Genomic DNA, 22,432 nt, shown 5'->3' with positions numbered 1-22,432 from the left:
GTATGATTATGTCTTATAAATATTTTAGGATGGAAGGTACAGTTACCAAACAAAATATGCTGAAATATCAATTGATTATGACCATATTTCATAATCTATTTTTTAAAGTAACCCTCCTTACATTAAAGATAACTATTTAAAGAATATAGTACTTAAAGACATTGCAACAAACGGAATAATCAGGGGGGAGACTTTATACTGAGGGGGGCGCGAAACATATCCGCCCGGGGGAGATTTTATTTCAGAACAGATTCTCCAAACCATATTGTTTTAAACATGTCTTTCTAAATATCTCCAATATATCGGCGAGTAACAGTACATCAGTTTTTAAGTACAGATCGTGATAATAACCTTAATTCTTACAACCTAATTTATCCCACACCGTTAGAGCGTGTTCATTATCGGCATCGGTATTAGATTCTGTTAAGTCACAATATAATGATTCAACAAGTGGTAATTTAGTTTCATCGAATCTACACCAATCATCCATATATTCGTAAGGATACACACCTTTTATCAGCAACAAATGACGACACCGATCAGTATATTGATTTGTTATTGCAAAGTCATCGAGATTGTCTGCATTAGCTAAATTATCCAGAAACTGTACGGAGTCTATAAATTGTCCATTACTTTGTTTTTTTCCCCGCTTTCCCATCCTTGTCCGTATAATGTATAGTTTTAGTCAATGAGAATGACATATATTTTTCCATTTTATTAGGAATGCACGTTAAGCCACCGTTGGTCTTTGAGATAGCTTGCTTCATGAGATGAGAATCATATCCTCTAAGGTTATGAAACACAGTGTGGATGGGTATTGTTTGAGAATTCATTTTCAGTTTCAAGTTACGCTCGTCATGCTCCCCGATAATTACCCGTGACATGGTAATGCTCTCTTACGGAATCCCCATTCAGGGGTTTCTTACAAACATGACAACTCGTTGATTTCTTATAGGCCCTCCAATCATCCCTCGTCATACAGATGAGTTTCTGACGCGATACATGGTCCCTGATTATTCTATCTTCGTTTTGTAGATATTCTAGGAACTTTTTCCGCTGCATCGGGACCTCTGTAAATCACGGGCACATTTGTTTTCCCATCATACCTTACAACTATACTCAACAACAAAAGTTCCTGTGCCCCCAATATTTTAGTGTATTTTTAAAACAATTAAAGTTTGGTTTTCTATATTGTAGTACATGTATGGAATCAAGTCACATAAACGCAATTGCTACAGAAAAGCATGAATTCCACGCAAAAGTTTACTTAAAATTATGCAAGCCCCATGCATTTCACTACCCAAGAATGGGTATAAAAACATGTGCGTTAACGGGATTCCATATGCACTGTTTTGCATCGTGCTGACAAAAAAACACTCAGAAAAACAACAAAATTACGCAATTATTCAACATTACAAAATGCCACGACTGTCCGTCTGTGAGCCTTTGGTATGCTTGAAGCAGGATCGAGTCAACGTGATGTTGCAACAATTTAACATCCACAGAAACACCATTTGGTGTTTATGACAACGTTGGCAACAGACGAATGCAGTCAGAGACCATCCTCGGAGTGGCAGGCCACGCGTAACCAATAATCGACAAGACAAGTGGATTCGAGCAACACACCTACGAAATGGATTGGAGCCAGCAACAGTGCCTAGGGATGCTTGATAGAAGGGAATGTGACTATCTAGTAATTCAAAGTCGAGCGGAATATAGAATCGGTTACCCAATGCATTCGCAACAGCAAAATCTTCTAGGCTGGTAAGATCAGCACTATCACCATCCACACGCAGTCTCATTATATTCGATTAGTGCTTGTGTCAATACCTTGGTACAGTAAGTTTTCTCGTTCTTTCGCCGTTCTCCAGAGATCCATGTAACAGAAGTATACACTGCTGTCGTCAATACTAAAAATCTCATTACCGCTAATTTTAATCGTAATTTTCTTTACAATTGCACGACCTATGTTCTGAACAAGCTCCCTGTTAACGTCAGTAGAAGTTAAACTAATTGTAAATGATAGTCGGGCAGTTCCTGTAACTAACACATCGTGAGCGCTCAGATTAGGAAAGCGAACCAAAAGCGTTTGATTCTGATCAATGGTACTGGGGTTATTAGTTATAGTTACAGACTGGAAAATTGCTTTGACCCCTAATGGATCCCGAAGTCTATATTGTGAATTTAACTTGCGTCCATATTGCGAAGACACTGTTTATATTGAAATTATGAAACCTTATGTTTCATATAAAAATGGATGATATAAATCTAGATAACCTAACTGATAATAGTACAGTCGAAGAGAGTATTGATGAAACCAGCTTTATGAATCTTAACGAGGAGCTTTTGCAATCAACCGTTAATGATTATTATGATGTCTTAAAAGAAGACAAAAAATATGTTGACTAGTACTATATGACTATTCCAAGTTTACAATAGATAGTAAAGGAATATTGCAACTGCGTGGCCCTCCGGATTTTGATCTTATGCATTCTCATACTCGTAAGCCCCTAGCCTTGTCTATGATAGCAGGGCATCGCAGTGGCATCAACATTAATAATAATGAATTAGGTCTTGTGGACTACGACAACTCATGAGCAAAACTTTCTGTGACTAATAAGGTTCTTCAGACTGTGCGGGCTGAACTTGTCAAAACGGCTGCTGCCAGATATAAGATAATTTGGACGACTTACCACAACGTGCTAAGCAGGCCTTGAATGGATTCGAAGAAATCTTTGAAACCTACGATAATTTCACGTTATTGGTACCATATGCATCCTTGGAGTACAATATTAGGGAATTATGAGGTCTTGACAAGGTAATGCAAACAATGATAGGATCACTCATCAATAATATAGCCAAGCTAGATGAACTCGAATAATATATAGCTTATGAGAAAACAAAACTTGAACAGGCAGACGAATTCAGTAGACGCTTCATTGGGAAAGACTGCGTACCTTAGAAAACGAAAGATCGGCCCGCCTCGAAGCAGCTTCTACGAATAGAGAGCCACTCTGTTCACAAATCAGTTGAATTTGAAAAACTATATTTGATCAAGTCCTCAATGATGATACTACACTGGCCGAAAAAAATAAAACATTGTTCCGAGAACGTTAAATATTACCAGTATTTTAACCGCATTGCGATTTATTATATCAACTTTGACTCTTGGGGTAACCGGAGGTGGTGGTACTACACCTACACCTCCCACATCGATTGGTGTAAAAGAGTGGATAAAAAACCCATTTAAAAGCATTATGAGAAGCACTGGGAAAGCCGCGTCTGCACTTCCCCGTATAATAGGGAGTATTGTATCCTGGCTCTTGAATTTTTTAGCCAAAACCGCCACTTGGCTTGGTACTTGTGGGTGGTGATCGTAGCAATTGCCGGGCTGTTGTATATATCCGCTAAAGACTAATTATCCAAATCATGAGTAAACTCACCATGACTCAACCTACTATCATCGATATGTTGTTGAATTTTGGTGGCAATATGTGGTTTTACAACTTGTGGCTGTTGCACTTCTGTTACAGTAGATGACTGTGTCTTGACTATTCCTGTTTCGCCTGTGTTTTTTTGCATTATCAATTCGGTGTTAATATCTGAATTTATATCTGGTTTTTGTTTATCAGGAGCAACCACAATTTTATTATTATAACCTATCACTTGGCCGATCTCAATTTCCATATTACTTGGAGACATGGGGTAGTCCTGCCCCAAAAACATAGTCTACTTTGGATTGAGCGTACTGTAATACATCTTGATAATGCTTTATAGAAGATGGTATGTCAACTGGTGAAGCAATGGCATCCTCTACGTTTGCAACAAACTATATTTGCGCATTGAGCACCATCCCAGAACCAATTATTCCTGTTAGTGTTTGTGATTGCGCACCAAGAATTGCCCATACAAGTTCTTATTGATTCATTTACTCTTACAACTCCTGGGTTAGTAAAACTATTTTCTGTTTTATCATAAAGAATTCATTCCAAGCATTTTTGACATCTTGTGGTTGTTCAACCTTTTGGACGGTGAAAGCAACACCATTAACACCCTTAAAGTTCATACGATCGTCTCTCCACTCGTTACTCGAGAGAGCAAAGCTCGGAAGAAGCCAACCTCTTTTCAGTAATTCATCACTGACTTCTTTTACAGAGTGTGCACCAGTGTACGGAATACCTAGACCATGTTTAACTACATGCAGACGCCAATCTTTACTCATAGAAACATAAAATTCCTGAAAAGTACGCTCATATGCGAACCTATTGTATGAATTATTTGAGGAATTCCATGCATGATCCTGCAGTAATGGAGCACTAATTTCTTTAAGTATACGTCGAATCTGATAGTACACGTGAAATGATTTACAGATTTATTTAGTTTAAAGCCTGCAGCATAAAGAAATACACCACATCCTGTTGTTTGACACCATATGGCAAAGTTTAACTGGTTTTGACAAAATTGCATTGGATTGTGGAAGATATCAGGAAACTGAACAAAAAACTTAGCACTGAAGACTCTTACTAAAATCAACTGGTTCGTAAGGTAAGTTGCTTCGATACTACACTCGGTATTAGCACCTCCCATGTTGAAGTTATGATATAGTATCTTTGTACATTTAATATGTATGTTACACTCCTGGGAATAACAAATGGCCAGTCTATTCAACTGCTTCATGCTATCGACAACTCGGCTGGACAACTTCAAGTTACTCTCTGAGATATAACGTATTACCCGCGGTGGACGATTATAAGTGCTGCGAGAGGTAATGATAAATTATTACTAGACCGTAGCATTATATCTGATGGGTATTACAGCATATGCTTTCTCAATGATGAAATTTACAGCCTTTGGGAGCAAGTCTCACATAAAATGAGTCGAATGGGGTGCTGATTTTAAGCAGTGGAGCACATTCTATAAATCTTGACAGGGACTTAGCAAATACGCTTGGATTTATAAGAAGAGAAGTGATATTCGACACAACAGTGCATGGAGTTAAATAACCCAATATAGTTCCCTATTAAGAGTTGTGCATCCATCTTGATCAGATAAGTACAACGGATAATATTAATATTCAACTCGAAAGTCCTTCAACTCTGCTAAGAGCTATTCCAGTCAAAGATGAAAAATATGATGGTGGCAGAATGGAATCTTTCTCATCATTGCAGTGTTAAAAGTTAAAGCGGGGTATTATCACAGATCCAGAAATTTCTGTATTAGATGTAAAAAATCAACTTGTACATATAGGATATTTGAGTGTAACACTCCATATTATAAATAATTGTTGATTCTTCAGGCCCTGGAATACATAACCTTAGACAATGTAATACAATTGCGCTTTCTGATCTTGGAGACACAGAAGGATTCAATAAACCCGGTACCGATGGCAAGTTATATGCTTTACACTTACAAGATAATGTATACAAGCGGAAACCAGTTGTATATACAGGAACAGCACTTAATTTAAGAATGTTGAATAATGTCAATCTTAACAGTTCCCATAAAAACACCTCATACAATCTTACTCGCAATGATGAGAATAAATTGGTTATGGCTGAAGTAAAAATCGAGTGGCTACTGAATATGTTATTGCCCCACCATATGTGATGATGGGTAAAAGACATTATTTAACTAAGATAATGAATAGTGGGATCATACAGGGGGTTCAAGTTAATAAAAGTGAAAGCATTTCATTTACTAAGATATTTATGCCATATAATATACATCTAATCGGGCTGATGTATACTCTCAAGTCATTATCAGCCAACAATTTAAACATTCGTGTGCCATAATATATATTATGGGTTTATAGCCGGTGCTTGATGAAGCATCTGAAAGGATGGATACTGTTGATGGCTCTCGATTATATCAAATAAGTGACACAAAACATCGAATAGAGAATGAGAGGGAGTTGAAACTTGGATTATATAAAAAAGTATCACAGATATGTGAATGCTCTCAACGGAGTGGACACTGCCCTTGTAACAGCTAGCATGGGACCTGGTGTAGCCGGTGTTGGTTTATTATCAACTATAATCACAGCGCCTATCATACATGGCATGGAAGTAGCGACCGGAGTTATTTCTTGTAGGTTGCAAAAGAAAGCATTAAAACATGACAGTATTTGTGTGCTCACCGAAACAAAGTGAAATAGCATTGAGGATCATATTTCAACAGCACTGGCTGATTGTAAGATATTCGATGAGGAGTTTTGTTTAGTGTTGTCAGAAGTCACCAAATACAACTCCATGAAGGAGGAGATTCGTTCAAATTCTCGTAAAACCAGTGACATTAGTGAAGTCAGTTATTCCGTGCCAAAACCACAGAACTGGTTGGAGATTAAGAATAGATTGTTTCCTTGATTGGATCGCACATTCATTTAGATTATTTCCCACATAAGTCTCTAATAATGGGGAATCACAAGCCAAAAAAGGAAGAACTTGAAAAAGCTATCAAAGCTTTTATGCTCCAGGACAAAATTATCAAATGCCGAGATTTGCCTCAAGGTATATATTATGTCAGTGATGTTACAATCCAAATACAGTTATCAATTGTTTCTTCCCAATTTCAAAGAAGATTATACAGTCTGGTCTCCTAGTAAAATGAACAAAGAACTTAGTAAAAATGTTGCATTTCACTTTCTTCAAAATAACGGTATGCATATGAGAAAAATAATAGAGAATATTTTCATCACAATTTAGTTTAGAGCCAGGTGATCGTTGAATCGCATCATGTTTTTTGCATGTAAAAATTACCCCTGGGGTATAGGTATTAGGGTATATCTGGCTCCAGTGGAGTTGCGGGAGAGCCACCATTACCTATTAAAAGTTATATCATAAAAGCATTGCTTGGTTTCGGGAATGGCTCGGGTGGTGGTGAGCCAGAACCCTTTATCAATACAATTTAGCTTAGTCTCATGACGATTATTGGTGTGCATCATCGGTTTTCCATAAAAATAATTACCCCTGTAGTATAGGTATTGAGGTATAAATCTGGCTCCAGTGGAGTTGCGGTAGAGCTACCATTACCGATATAACTTTGCAAGGTTTATGTGGAGTGACCACAACCCTTCTTTGGTGTCCAGCATACAGCATGGCTAAGTACCCAAGCTGGCCATACAGACAAGAGGGCTCGAGTAGGGAGAGGGCTGAGGCTATTGTATTAGTGCACAGGGTGTGACATTCACAAACTAACCATGCAGTAAGAGTGCTGTGACTGATAGTTAAGTGTTTAAAGTAGGCTGAGCAATAAAATATGATGACTAAAACTGCATTTTATTATGTACATGAATTATACTTAAAAGGGGAAATACAAGAAATATTCAAAATATGTAATTGTCACACTTGCATACTACATGTGTTTAGTGTAAAGAAAACTGTAAAGAAAAAAAAGTTGCAAGAAGTTCTTTTCCAAAAATCACCAGTCGGCTAAAGTTATAGCAATCATATTATGTAACTGACCAGTTCACCCTCATTGAAACGAATGAATATGTTATAAGTACATAGTACTTCCCTTACAAATCATCATACGAGCATGTTACCTAAGGCAGCTTATTGCTGAACTCACCTATACTTGTGAAGTAAGGGAGCTAACTCCGCATCTGTGTTTTTCAATCGTGTCTCACTGTGGATTCTAAAATTTATCATTACCTTGCCCGGAAAAATGAAATTTGCTGACAAAAAACAATAAAACTGATCGCCTAAACGCATCAAGGCAACGGTCATGGTAACCCGATGCACGTGAGTTCCGTGCAAATTGAAATGCACATGCGTGCCCCCATTTCTTGCCCTATAAAAATCCATCTAGATCGGATAACATTCATTAGTTATTAAATTGCTACCACATGCCAAGATTGACAAGAAATCAGTGACTCCAAGCCCTTGGACGATTGCAAGCTGGGCAAACCGCCCGGGGAGAAGCAAATGCATTTCAATTCCACGCAAGGACCATATACAGGCTCCAGCAATGGTACACCCGACGTCAGAATCGCCAGATTGTGATATAGCATCTTCAAAATCGGTTTGTAACTGCTGTGGAAACTGCTCGACAGACCATGGGGTACACCAGCGACACAGTAGTGCAGATAATGTGCGTCGCCAATTGACGAGCAGACACCTCCACTGTCATAGGCCACACCGAGGACCCATTCTGACACCTCGTCATCGCCGGGACCGACTTCAGTGGGCAACACAGCACCAGCATTGGCGCCACAAGCAGTGGAGAACAGTCGTCTTCTCAGACGAGAGCCGTTACTGTATCTCAACAGCAGATGGCAGTGAGAGAGAGAGTCTGGCGACGCCGTGGGGAATGTTATTCGGATGTTTGTGTTGTTGATAGAGACTCGTGGGGTTGTCCGAGAATCATGGTTTGGGTTGGAATTAATCTTGCACAGAGGGTCGGCCCTGTGGTCTTCATGAACATCGGACCAGAGAGAGGCAATGGTGTCACAGCAGCTCGATGCAATGATCAAGTCTTGAGACAACACGCCATACCTCATTTGGCACGTCGCTGCAACCACGAGCAGCATGGTAACACCCGTGCCCACACTGCGAAAGCAGCAAGAGACTTCCTCCAGCAGAATGGCATCAGAACCATGCAGTGGCCTGCCCGCAGTCACGATTTAAATCCCATTAAGGACAGTGACTTACCTCCCTTGACATACGGGTGTGTTTCAAATTCAGAGAGGAAACTAATTTGAAAAAATCAACTTTGTGGTACAGATATACATCAAGAAGAACATCCAGCACTATGGGAATATCCGTAGAAGCATGTAGAGCTCGGATCGGCACGTTTGTGCACCCGAGAGGTCACAGGCAAGTATTGGGTATATTACTAAAGCTGTTATTATTGCTGCATCTGATATGAAGAAAATGAATAAGGGCTGTAAATGCCAGCTACGTAAAAAGGAACGATGTAGATTTTTAAATAATTTTAGAAAGAATAAGGACAGAGGATCACTAACCGACTATGATAGAGTAAGAAATCAGTACAACGATGTTTGTAAGAAAAAAAAGACAGAATATTTCGAACAAAAACAGAAACTGTTGGAATCAAGCATAGATAATTCTAAAACATTTTGGTCATCGCTAAAAGCCATTAAACCAAATGGATATTGCAAAAATGACATTGATATTCAAGCCTGGTTTGAGCATTTCCAGGAACTGTTTTCAGTTCCATTTAGCCATGACGATAACAATCTATTTGACATGGAATTCAACAAATATAAAATTGACAGTGTAACAGATGATATTCTTGAATGTCCAATATCTAAAGAGGAAATAATTGACAGCATATTCAACCTTAAAGATAATAAGGCATCTGGAAATGATAATGTGAAAGCAGAGTTTTTTAAACATTCCTCAGATATTTTGATATCGTATTTGGAACTTTTTTTAAATATCCTTTTAGAGAGATCATATTTTCCAGAGAACTGGACAGTTAGCATCATTGTTCCTCTTCACAAACAGGGCACAAGAAGCGATGTTAATTATTGTAGAGGCATAACTCTCCTAAGTACATTCAGTAAAATATTTACTTCAATTATTAATAAGAGACTTGTTTTCTGGGCGGATTCTTAGGATAAAATAAGTGAGTCACAAGCAGGTTTTAGAAAAGGATACTCCACCACTGACAATGCTTTTATCCTATATTCTATAATTCAGAGATATCTATCAGTGAAACGAGGGAAGCTATATGCTGTATTCGTAGATTTTGCAAAAGCTTTTGACTCTGTGAAAAGGGAAAACTTGTGGTCACTCTTTCAAAGACATGGGCTAACTAGTAAAATTGGAAAGTTATTGTGCTCTCTATATAAAAACGTGAAGGGGTGTGTCCGGAACAATGGCGCCATATCGGATAAGTTTGTAAGTAGCATGGTGTCCGACAAGGGTGTATATTAAGTCCCTTCTTATTTTCCTTTTTCATAAATGATTTAGCATATCAAATCCAAAAGAATTGCACTGATGGAATACAACTGCACCCCGAAACTATTCAATTATTTCTGCTTCTTTTCACTGACGATATAGTCATGTTCTTGAGCATAATACCTGGCCTGCAAATGCAAATACATGTATTAGAGAGTTATTGTGACGGGTCAAAACTTACTGTAAATATGGATAAAACCAAAGTTGTAGTTTTTAAAAATGGTGGTAACATATCCAGAAAAGAAAAATGGCTTTAGGCTTGTGTTTTACAAGTAGATTAACTTGGCCAAGGAATGCACATAACATTTCATTGCAAGCCAAGACATTTTTTGTAGGCATATTACAAAGTCTTAGAGTTCTGGACAATGTTACATATGATGTTTATTTTAAAATATTTGATACAAAAATAAGCCCGATTCTATTGTATGGATCAGAAATTTTGGGGCCTAGAACATTTGGATGTTATTGAGAAAATACATTTATAAGCATGTAAAAGGTTCTTGAGGGTAAAATCTAGCACAGAAAACGCAAGGGTATATGGTGAATGGGGACGGTTTCCCAAGTATATCAATAGTTATTTAAAGGTTATTAAATACTGGGTCAAGCTATTAAATATGCCATCTTCAAGATACCCAAGAAAATGTTATGATATGATGCTTCTCTACGACAGACCATGGGAAACAAAATTGGGCATCAAAAGTTAAAAACATGTTATACGAATGTGGATATGGTTGTATTTGGTTACAGCAACATGTAGATATGCCACAACATTTCTTCTCCCGTTTGACAAAGACCTAAAAAGATATGTACATTCAAAAATGGCATGGTTCTTTGTCCAGTTCTAGAAAAGCAAATTACTACACTACATTTAAGACTACTATAATACGAGAACCTTATCTATTACTAACTTTGTAGGATTTGTAAAACTGATTGTATTGAAGATGAATATCACTTTTTATGTGTATGTCCAGTGTATAAAGATTTAAGAGCAAAATATCTAAATAACTATTTCTACCGCAACCAAAACGGTAACAAATTTTGTAAATTAATGACTTGTGATTATACAGAAACTATTAGAAATGTATCAATGTTCATTTATCATGCCATGAAACTAAGAAAATGTATGAATTTGTAACACGCCCCAATGTACTATAGGCCTTTGACCTCATAAGTACCATGAATAAAGATTGATTGATGGAGTACCTGTGGGACGTCCGACCAAGGCCGACAACTGCAGCTGAACGGCGTCAGGCGTTCCTCAGAGTGTGTGCTCAAGTGCCTATGGCCTTCATCAACCGCCTCATCCATTCCATGTATCGACGTTGCACGGCAGTTATCAATGCACATGGCGATACTGACTTGTGATGCCATTTTCTCAGAGAGTAGTGTTGTGTTTCACTTTAAGAACAATTGACACTTTAATTTCAACCTTGATGATCAGTTTTGCCAAGTTTCAGCTTTTTAATATGTCTCAAAGTATGTTTACAGTGTTTGGACAAATGAAGTTTCTCATATATCTATCCATGGTGACGTTTCTTTTGCGGTTCAGTATATTATAAGATAATTTGAAAAATGGTGAAGGGCAAAATCGATGAATTATTGGTTGACCCTATCATGATCAAATTAATTCTATCATGATAAAGTTCATCAACTCTATGGTGCGGATAACGCCGAGAAGGGATTGAAACAAAGTATGGCAGTGTATATGCTTAAACATTGTGTTTAGTCTAGTCGAGTATGTGACAGTAAGGAGTTCCTACAGCAGGATAGCAGGGGACATGGGGGGCGTGAAACATTTTCTTGTCAACAAAGAGAGTTCATATTGACGCTTATCTACCGCCGAGTGTGACGTCATGCTTAACACTAAACGCCATTCTTATGTTCGTTGTGTTTTGTGTTATCAATGATATCGTAACTTAGACAAATGTTTGTAAATATGTCCTTCACCTTACAATGCCCAGATTGTGTTGATAGGGGACCTTAACATGTCCTGATTTAACTAATGGAGGACCTCGACAAGCCTAGGTTGTGTTGATGGAGGACCTCGACAAGCCCAGGTTGTGTTGATGGAGAATCTCGACAAGCCCAGGTTGCAATGATAGGGGACATTAACTTGTCCTGTTTTAACTGATGGAGGACCTAGACAAGCCCCGGTTGTGTTGACGGAGGACCTCGACAAGCCTAGGTTGTGTTGACGGAGGACCTCGACAAGCCAGGGTTGTGTTGATGGAGGACCTTGACAAGCCCAGGTTGTGTTGATGGAGGACCTTGACATGCCCAGGTTGTGTTGACGGAGGACCTTGACAAGCCCAGGTTGTGTTGACGGAGGACCTCGACAAGCCCAGGTTGTGTTGACGGAGGACCTTGACAAGCCCAGGTTGTGTTGATTGAGGACCTCGACAAGCCCAGGTTGTAATGATGGGGGACATTAACTTGTCCTGTTTTAACTGATGGAGGACCTCGAAAAGCCCAGGTTGTCTTGATGGAGGACCTCCACAAGCCCAGGTTGTGTTGAGGGAGGACCTTGACAAGCCCAGGCTGTGTTGATGGAAGACCTCGACAAGCCCAGGTTGTGTTGACGGAGGACCTTGACAAGCCAAGGTTATGTTGACGGAGGACCTTGACAAGCCCAGGTTGGGTTGACGGAGGACCCCCTTAACATTCCCAGGTTGTGTTGATAGGGGACAATAACATGTACTGTTTTAACTAATGGAGGCCCTTGACAAGCCCATGTTGTGATGACGGAGGACCTTGACAAAACCAGGTTGTGATGACGGAGGACCCCCCTTAACATTCCCAGGTTGTGTTGACGGACGACCTTAATGTGGCCGAGTTGATTTCAGTACAATTTTGTAAATATTATAGTAACGTCTTTCTTTGCCTTGTTGCTGTTTTAGCTGTCTGTCTCAAGCTGTTTTACTTGAGCAGAATAACAAGTAAAACCAGTTAGATATCTAACATATACACAAAGAAAAAAGTTAAGCACACCCTTATATATTTTATTATTGTTTCGTCCCAATATTTGTAACAGTCAGAAAATTAAATGACATGAAGAATTATGTTTTCTCGAGATGATGTACTCAGTGATGCGTGACGAAGGCTCACGTTTCATGCATGGTGTGCCCGTACAGCAGGCTACTCTCGAGTATATCTAAATGCAGTATGTCCAAACGTTAAAATTGCCTTCTTAAGCTCGGTTTTAAACAGTTATTCCATGACATTGTGTGACCATGGCACGAAGGCGAATATTAAACGACACAAGATGGCAAATAATCGGCATGCAGTTGGCACTAGGGGTTGAGATCGCATATCCAGCAGTTGGTACTAGGGGTTGAGATGGCGTACCCAGCAGTTGGCACTAGGGGTTGAGATGGCGTACCCAGCAGTTGTCACTAGAAGTTGAGACTGCGTACCCAGCAGTTGGCACAAGGTGTTGAGATCGCGTACCCAGCATTTGGCACTAGGGGTTGAGATCGCGTACCCAGCAGTTGACACTAGGGGTTGAGATCGCGCACCCAGCAGTTGGCACTAGAGGTTGAGATCGCGTACCCAACAGTTGGCACTAGAGGCTAACATAACGCACCTAACAGTTAGTACTAGGGGTTGAGATCATGTACCCAGTAGTTAGCAGTAGAGGTTGAGATCATGCACATAACAGTTAGTACCAGGGGTTGAGATCGCGTACCCAGCAGTTAGCAGTAGAGGTTGAGATCACGCACCTAACAGTTAGTAATAGGGGATGAGATCTCGAACCAAGTAGTTTGTACTGGGGTTTGAGATCGCGAACCAAGTAGTTAGTACTGGGGTTTGAGATCGCGAACCAAGTAGTTAGTACTGGGGTTTGATCACGTACCCAGCAGTTGGCACTAGGGGTTGAGATCACGTACCCAGCAGTTGGCACTAGGGGTTGATATTGCATACCCAGCAGTTGGCACTAGAGGTTGAGATCGCGTACCCAGCAGTTGGCACTAGAGGCTAATATCACGCACTTAACAGTTAGTACTAGGGCTTGAGATCACGTACCCAGTAGTTAGCAGTAGAGGTTGAGATCACGCACATAACAGTTAGTACCAGGGGTTGAGATCGCGTACCCAGCAGTTAGCAGTAGAGGTTGTGATCACGCACCTAACAGTTAGTACTAGGGCTTGAGATCATGTACCCAGCAGTTAGCAGTAGAGGTTGAGATCATGCGCATAACAGTTAGTACCAGGGGTTGAGATCGCGTACCCAGCAGTTAGCAGTAGAGGTTGTGATCACGCACCTAACAGTTAGTAATAGGGGATGAGATCGCGATCCAAGTAGTTAGTACTGGGGTTTGAGATCGCGAACCAAGTAGTTAGTACTGGGGTTTGACATCGCGAACCGAGTAGTTTGTACTGGGGTTAGAGATCGCGAACCAAGTAGTTAGTACTGGGGTTTGAGATCGCGAACCAAGTAGTTAGTACTGGGGTTTGAGATCGCGAACCAAGTAGTTAGTACTGGGGTTTGAGATCGCGAACCAAGTAGTTAGTACTGGGGGTTGAGATCTCGTACCCAGCAGTTAGCAGTAGAGGTTGAGATCACGCACCTGACAGTTGGCACTAGAGGTTGAGATCGTCTACCCATCAGTTGGCACTAGAAGTTGAGATCGCGTACCCAGCATTTGGCACTAGGGGTTGAGATCGCGTACCCAGCATTTGGTACAAGGGGTTGAGATCGCGTACCCAGCATTTGGCACTGGGGGTTGAGATCGCGTACCCAGCAGTTGGCTCAAGGAGCTGAGACCCCATACCCAGCAGTTAGTACTGGGGGTTGAGATCGCGTACCCAGCAGTTAGCAGTAGAGGTTGAGATCACGCACCTAACAGTTGGCACTAGAGGCTGAGATCACGTACCCAGCAGTTGGCTCAAGGAGTTGAGACGGCGTACCCAGCAGTTAGTACTGGGGGTTAAGATCGCTCGATGCATGGGTGCTTTGGTTTGCAATGTTTAGAAACACACTCAGAATTCACTAATTGCCATGCATTTATTTAAACAGAAAGTAAAATACAACATAAATACATAGATACAGATATCACAGTCATCTACACATTTGGCACATTTCAGAAGTAGCTAACACTATCATGTGATACATGATAATAAATTGAATCATGTATCTGTATACATACACTGCTATATTTTAAAAGTTCGATACTATTTCAAAAGGGTTGCGAAGTGCAGGCATTTCTTAAAACCAAATTGTGTGTGAAGGTTTAATATTCAATGACTAAATGGAGCATTCACTTCATTAAGCCACTGTGAAAGCACAGTAATTAACAGAACATAATAGAAAACATTCATCAAACCAAACGAATATCTTCGCACTCCCTTCATCGTCTTACTTCGACCGCAACCTATTGAAACACCCCTCATCTCTACCTGCCTATCGCCAGCATACCTCCAAGGACGTGTGTCTCTACCTGCCTATCGCCAGCATACCTCCAAGGACGTGTGTCTCTGCATGCCTATCGCCAGCATATCTCCAAGGACGTGTGTCTCTACCTGCCTATCGCCACCATGTCTGTCTGTCTTTCTAGACAGTCTGGATGATATACGTCGAAGACAGAGCCTGTATGATATACTTCTTAGACAGCCTTCATGATATATGTCGAAGACAGAGCCTGGATGATATACTTTCTGGACAGTCTGGATGATATACTTCCTAGACAGTCTTCATGATATACGTCGAAGACAGGGACTGAATGATATTTGCTAGACAGAGCCTGGTTGATATACTTTTTAGACAGAGCCTGGTTGATATACATTATAGACAGGGCCTGGATGATATACTTCCTAGACAGGGCCTGGTTGATATACTTCCTAGACAGGGCCTGGTTGATATACTTCCTAGACAGGGCCTGGTTGATACACTTCCTAGACAGGGCCTGGATGATACTCAATGGCTTCAGGGCACAAAACACAATAGATTCTGTTCAACACGTCCCATGGAACTTATTTCAGAAAACATCCCGATTTATATATATGGAAACTCTATTCCATCACCTTTACACGAGGATAGGCACGTTGAAGGGGTTTCCGTGGGTCTATAGCATCAGGGAAGACATGCCATACGGATGCATGATACAAGTAACTAATTACCAGTTTTGAAACTACCTTGATAATTGTGGAGAATACAAAGGATCGTACGGAATGCAAGGATGATTACTTCATCCTAAAATGGGATTATTAATTGTTATAGACAACTGCACTTACTGCATTTACATAGAGTAACATGGGGATGAATATATAGTTCTACAGACTGTTGACAACACATGGACATCCGTGTGTAACGGTGACAGTAACGTGTGGCTAGCGGTAGTAGACAGGCGTGATCTGTGTTTTCCCAACACCGGGATCATTCACTGAAACAAAGGAAATAAAGTCTTAACAGATCACCACTGGAAAACACAGCACATAACAACAGAACGGTTTATTCGTTATAAGTTAATATAGGACTGCACTTGACACTTCCTGAGAGACAGGCATTCTTATCCTATAGATGCGTGGTAATCATATAGAAGCCTGGTAATTATAAAGAAGTACGGTGACAATATAGAAGTGTTAATCGTACAGAAGCATTAATCACACACAAGCATTAATCTTATAGAAACAGGGGAATCAAATAGAAGCATCATAATGAATAGAAGCATGGTTATCAAATAGAATTATGATAATCATATAGAAGTATGATAATCATATAGAAGTATGGTTATCATATAGAAACATTGTTATCATATAGAAGCACGGTAATCATATAGAAGCATGGTAATCATATAGAAGCATGGTAATCATATAGAAGTATGATAATCATATAGAAGTATGATAATTATAGAAAAGCATGGTTATCATATAGAAGCATTGTTATCATATAGAAGCATTGTAATCATATAGAAGCATAGTTATTATATAGAAGCGTGGTAATCATATAGAAGCATGATAATCACATAAAAGCATGGTTATCATATAGAAGCATTGTTATCATATAGAAGCGTGGTTATCATATAGAAGCGTGGTAATTATATAGAAGCATGATAATCATAAAAAACCCATGATAATCATATAAAAGCATGATAATCATATAGAAGCACAGTCGTCATATAGAAGCATGGTTATCATATACAAGCGTGGTAATCATAGAGAGGCATGTGCAGCAGGATGTTCAGTACTCACGCATGTTGAGTTTGACACTGGAGGTTGTGCTGACACGGTTATTCTTGATCGTTGACTCACGCCTGGAAGTAGTGGGAAGATGGGAGGTCACAACACTTCGACGTTATTACAAGCACAAAGAACGTGAACAACAGCGCTGTTTATACATAGTATATCTGCATCGCTTTAACAACTAATACACCCTTTTAAGTAGCTAATTCCAAGATACCATGGATTGTGTTTCAGGACTATTATGTTTGGATAGCATTGCTATACTCACGAGTTGACATTGTATCTCCGTGTGCTCGGCTTGTTCCGGTTCTTGGCCGCACATCGCTTCTTGGCCTGGATCCCACCTACAACGGCCGCCGCCGTCAGAGCGCCACCTATAGCCACGGCTCCACAGATCAATCCCGCCATGGCTCCCGGGCTCAGCGAGGAGAAGCCATTGGAGCCTGAACCGGAATTTGCCGAGTTGGACAATAAGCTGAGGGCTCCATTGGCACCACCTGCTATGTTGCCATTTGCATTAGCGTTACCGTTAGCGTTAGCGTTAGCGTTAGCATTGGCATTTGCGTTAGCATTGGCATTTGCATTAGGATCTGGTGTCTCGGTTGGTGGTGGTGGCAGTGTGGTTACAAGTACGTATTGCAGGTCCAGCTGGAAACATACAAAATATGTTACCATGTTTCTTCTTCTTTTCTTTTTTCTTTTAAAAAAAATATATTTTTATTTCAATTAAGTAGACAAATGTAACATTGGTACATGAGGTATATAAGTGATCAGATATGGGTATGTACATATATTGATTGACTGTGAAATCATAAAAAGTAGGCTTCCTTCCATTTTCTGTCGAATCTATATATACTACTACTTTCCATTGCGATAATTATTTCGATTTTGTATACATCTTTCAATGTGTTTATGAAGAAAGGAAAGCATGATGGGGTTTTCTTAATACTTGACTGATGAATGTATTTCTTTTGCAAGAAGAAGTATATGGTTGTTTTTGTTGTAGGAAAATAACTTATCAAGAATATATAAATATCATCTGCAAGTTTTGAGTTTAGGTACATTTCAATTTTAACCAAAATTATTTTACAAAAACGCATTCCACATACACATGGTATAATTTTGCAGATTCACAGAGACACAAAAAGAGCATACATCATCATTAGTTAACCTCATTTTCAATAATTCTTTTTTGGTATAAAGAGCTCTATCTATGAATCTGTAATGGAAGTCTGTTTGATATGTTACCATGGTTACCGACAGAGACACAATGCAACAATGGTTACCGACAGAGACACATCCAATGCTGCCATGTTTACAGAATGAGACTCAACCGATACTTCAATGTTTGAGACGCACAAGCAATACTACCGTGATTTGCAGCTCGATTTGCCGCACTGGTTCCGTGGTTACAGGTGAGGTACACATCCAGTAGAGGAGTACACATACAAGAGCGGCTATACTCCACGTTGTGTGAGCATCACATTGGTGGGGGATCATTACATATAGTTTAAACAGATAATAAAACGTACCTTAGTTTCACTCTTCCTTTGAGGATTCCCATTGTCAATGACTTCAACGTCACACTTGAAGTTCTGCCCTCCAACAAACCCAGTAGCCATTGAGCTGGAGAGTCGGACCTTGCAGTCGGCACCAACGGTGATATATCCGTCCAGGGCGGCATCGCACTGCTTGGCTCTACATGTGAACATCCCGTTCGTGAGCGCGTCCAGGTCGTCAGCTACCATGGCGATGATCTCTTTCCCTTCTAAATCTGTGTTAAACACTTGGCCAAAGTAACTTGGCATCTCGAATATGGGGTCGTTGTCGTTCACCTGGGCATTGAGCATTCATGTATAAGCCTACAAGCATATTACAGTATATCGGTGTGTTTAGTCTTGATATAGGAAGGACTGGGATGAAATCACGCTGTTAGATTTATGTTTTGTATTACTTGATCATCATACTCGTTTCAATGTTAAACATTTTGGACATAAGGTTGGAACATGTTATTAAACCAATGACGATGCAGCTACCTCCAACACTGTCACGGCGACGTCAAACTTGACCTTTTCTGTGGGAAGGTCGCCCTTATCTACGAACTCGACCTTTAGATCAATCAGTTCCTTGTCTGCCTTCTTGTCTCTCAGTTCAGGGTCCAGCTCGATCGCTGCCCTGAGACACAGAGTACAGTCGGCGCCACTGATGGTGAACGAGTCCTTGTACTTGGCTGGATCAGTGATCGTCCACTTCCACTTGTCAACGTCGCCGAAGTCTGGGTCGAAGCCACCGCAGCCTAATTTGACACAGTGGTTCACTTGGTCCTGAAATGCAGGTGTAAGATTACTGGTGCAGCGTTACGCAATACTCACTCACATTGAAAACAAAAGAGCAGAGAAGAAAAAAGCAGTGAAGACAAAAGTGTAGTGAAAACAAAAGTGTATTTAAAATAAAAGTGCAGTGAAGACAAAAGCGTAATGAAGACAAAATTGTAGTGAAGACAAAATTGTAGTGAAGACAAAACTGCAGTGAAGAGAAAAGTGTAGCGAAGACCAGTGTAGTTAAGATAAAAGTGTAGTAAAGACAAAAGTAATCAGGACAAAAGTGTAGTGAAGACAGAAGTAAGGAAAACAAAAGCATGTTAAACACAAAAGCATAGTGAAGTGTAGTGGAGACAAAAGTGTAGTGAAGATAAAAGTGTAGCGAAGACAAAAGTTATAAGGAAAAAAGTGTAGTGAAGACAGAAGTAAGCAAAACAAAAGTAAAGTAAACACAAAAGCATAGTCAAGACAAAAGTGTAGTTAAGATAAAAGCGTAGTGGAGACAAAAGCGTGGTGAAGATAAAAGTGTGGTGAAGATAAACACGCGGTGAAGACAAAAGTGTAGTGAAGACATAAGTAATAAGGAAAAAAGTGTAGTGAAGAGAGAAGTAATGAAGACAAAAGTATAGTAAACACAAAAGCAAAGTGAGGACAAAAGTGTATTGAAGATAAAAGCGTAGTGGAGACAAAAGCGTGGTGAAGATAAAAGTGTAGTGAAGACAAAAGTTATAAGGAAAAAAGTGTAGTGAAGACAGAAGTAAGGAAAACAAAAGTATAGTAAACACAAAAGCATAGTGAAGACAAATGTGTAGTTAAGATAAAAGCGTAGTGGAGACAAAAGTGTAGTGAAGACAAAAGTAATAAGGACAAAAGTGTAGTGGAGACAGAAGTAATGAAGACAAAAGTATAGTAAACACAAAAGCGTAATGAAGACAATATCGTGAAGAAAAACGTTTTGTGATGAGAAAGGTGCAGTGAAGACAAAGCTGAAGTGAAGACAATATTGTAGTCGATACAATATTTAGTCTACTGACGAGGAAGGTGTAGGGAGACGGGCATAAAAGTGAAGACAAGCTCACCTCTTTAAATTCAGCCGAATATTTCAACCCGTTGACAATGCCCGGAGCTTCATTGACATCATCGATGTCCAAGTATGTGACGATGTCGTCAGACGTCCAACAGCCGTCATTGACTCTGACAAAAAATGTGTACTTGTTCAACGTCTCGTAGTCCAACTCTCTGCCAGCACGTAGTTTGATTGAGATAACTGGAAGGAGACGGACATGTTGATCGTGGGGAATCCCCGTGCTGTGGAATGGTTCCTTATGTTGAGTACACGTGTACTTAAACGGATCTTTACCTTACAGTGCACATGAATAACATGATTGGAAAGAAATGAATTTAAATGATTCAATCTGACTTAAAAACTTGTCGATGCAACCATAGGATACAACTACTAGACTATTTTATTCATAGGTTCCACACAGGACCCGCTTCAAGTAGCTACTAAGTCGAATATTCTGTTATGAATGTCATTAACGGTCTTTCATTATTTGTAAGGATTTGTTTGTTGTTTTTCTGATACCGAATGAGCAACAGTCAATATTGTTACTAGTGCTGAGTCAAAGGTTAGCCTTGTTACAACAACTGAGTCGAAGGTCAACACTGTCACTACTACTGAGTGAAAGGTCAACACTGTCACTACTACTGAGTCGAAGGTCAACACTGCTACCATTACTGAGTCGAAGGTCAAGGTCAACACTGTTACCACAATTAGGTCGAAGGGAAGTATTGTTTCAATTATTTGTGAGTATGGCGACACTGGAGTTCCTTAGATTGCAGCTTACCCTTGTCGTTCACCACAGCCTCAAAGTTGGCGGCCGCCTCTTCAGGGAGGGTTTTGATCGTGGTCGCATAGCCAATCGCGAGGGTGTCTTCGTCAGTGATGGTCAGGTTGTATATCTCTTCTCCGGGCGCTGTGTCCTCTTTGGCGAACACTTTGGTATTCGTCTGGGTCAGCACTGGCTTCTTGTTAACATCTACAAAAAGTAAATATGCATTTCATTTGTAAATATATCATGAGTAGACTTGCCATGAAGTCTGTGTAGTTTTTTATCAACATATTTCTGGGGTATGTATAGAAGAACATGCGACAGTACTGATGTGACTGTAACGTGTATGTCCCTTTAAGTACCACACGCCGGGCGACTCTCTTCCTGGTAACACCCGCACGCCGACTCTCTACCAGGCAATACACACGCACGACGACACTCTCCCAGGTAACACACGCACGACGACACTCTCCCAGGTTACACACGCACGACGACACTCTCCCAGGTTACACACGCACGCCGACAATCTCCCTGGTTACACACGCACGCCGACACTCTGCCAGGTTACACACGCACGACGACTCTCTCCCATGTTACACACGCACGACGACTCACTCCCATGTAACACCCGCACGACGACACTCTCCCAGGTTACACACGCACGACGACACTCTCCCATGTTACACACGCACGACGACACTCTCCGACGTTACGCACGCACGCCGACTCTCTCCCAGGTAACACACGCACGACGACACTCTCCCAGGTTATACACACGCACGACGACACTCTCCCAGGTTATACACACGCACGACGACACTCTCCCAGGTTATACACACACACGACGACACACTCCCAGGCTATACACACGCACGACGACACTCTTCCAGGTGACACACGCACGACGACACTCTCCCAGGTAACACACGCACGACGACACACTCTCAGGCTATACACACGCACGACAACACTCTCCCAGGTAACACACGCACGACGACACTCTCCCAGGTAACACACGCACGACGACTCTCTCCCAGGTTACACACGCACGACGACGCTCTCCCAGGCTATACACACGCACGACGACACTCTCCCAGGCTATACACACTCACGACGACACACTCCCAGGCTATACACACGCACGACGACTCTCTCCAAGGTAACACACGCACTACGAC

At 40.6% G+C, this 22,432-nt stretch overlaps 1 protein-coding gene across 1 annotated transcript in view; it reads right to left on the bottom strand.

The window, feature by feature from the left end:
- Positions 1-14,918: 14,918 nt before the first annotated feature.
- The window catches only part of LOC139470987 (protocadherin Fat 4-like), an 83,565-nt gene continuing 76,051 nt past the window's right edge, over positions 14,919-22,432 (bottom strand). The window contains exons 23-29 of the mRNA XM_071253302.1: positions 21,270-21,461; positions 20,502-20,689; positions 19,138-19,425; positions 18,634-18,936; positions 17,370-17,749; positions 17,111-17,172; positions 14,919-16,302 (exon numbers count right to left, since the gene is read on the bottom strand). Coding sequence (XP_071109403.1) covers positions 16,250-16,302; positions 17,111-17,172; positions 17,370-17,749; positions 18,634-18,936; positions 19,138-19,425; positions 20,502-20,689; positions 21,270-21,461 — 1,466 coding nt within the window. The 3' untranslated portion in view covers positions 14,919-16,249. The remainder of the gene's footprint in view (positions 16,303-17,110; positions 17,173-17,369; positions 17,750-18,633; positions 18,937-19,137; positions 19,426-20,501; positions 20,690-21,269; positions 21,462-22,432) is intronic.

This window comes from Haliotis cracherodii, unplaced genomic scaffold (genome assembly GCF_022045235.1).
Source record: "Haliotis cracherodii isolate W230 unplaced genomic scaffold, xgHalCrac1.p SCAF_1, whole genome shotgun sequence".
NCBI classification, from domain to species: Eukaryota; Metazoa; Mollusca; class Gastropoda; order Lepetellida; family Haliotidae; genus Haliotis; species Haliotis cracherodii.
The sequence above is the reverse complement of the archived record's forward strand: the minus strand, read 5'-3'. Positions and strand labels throughout refer to the sequence as shown.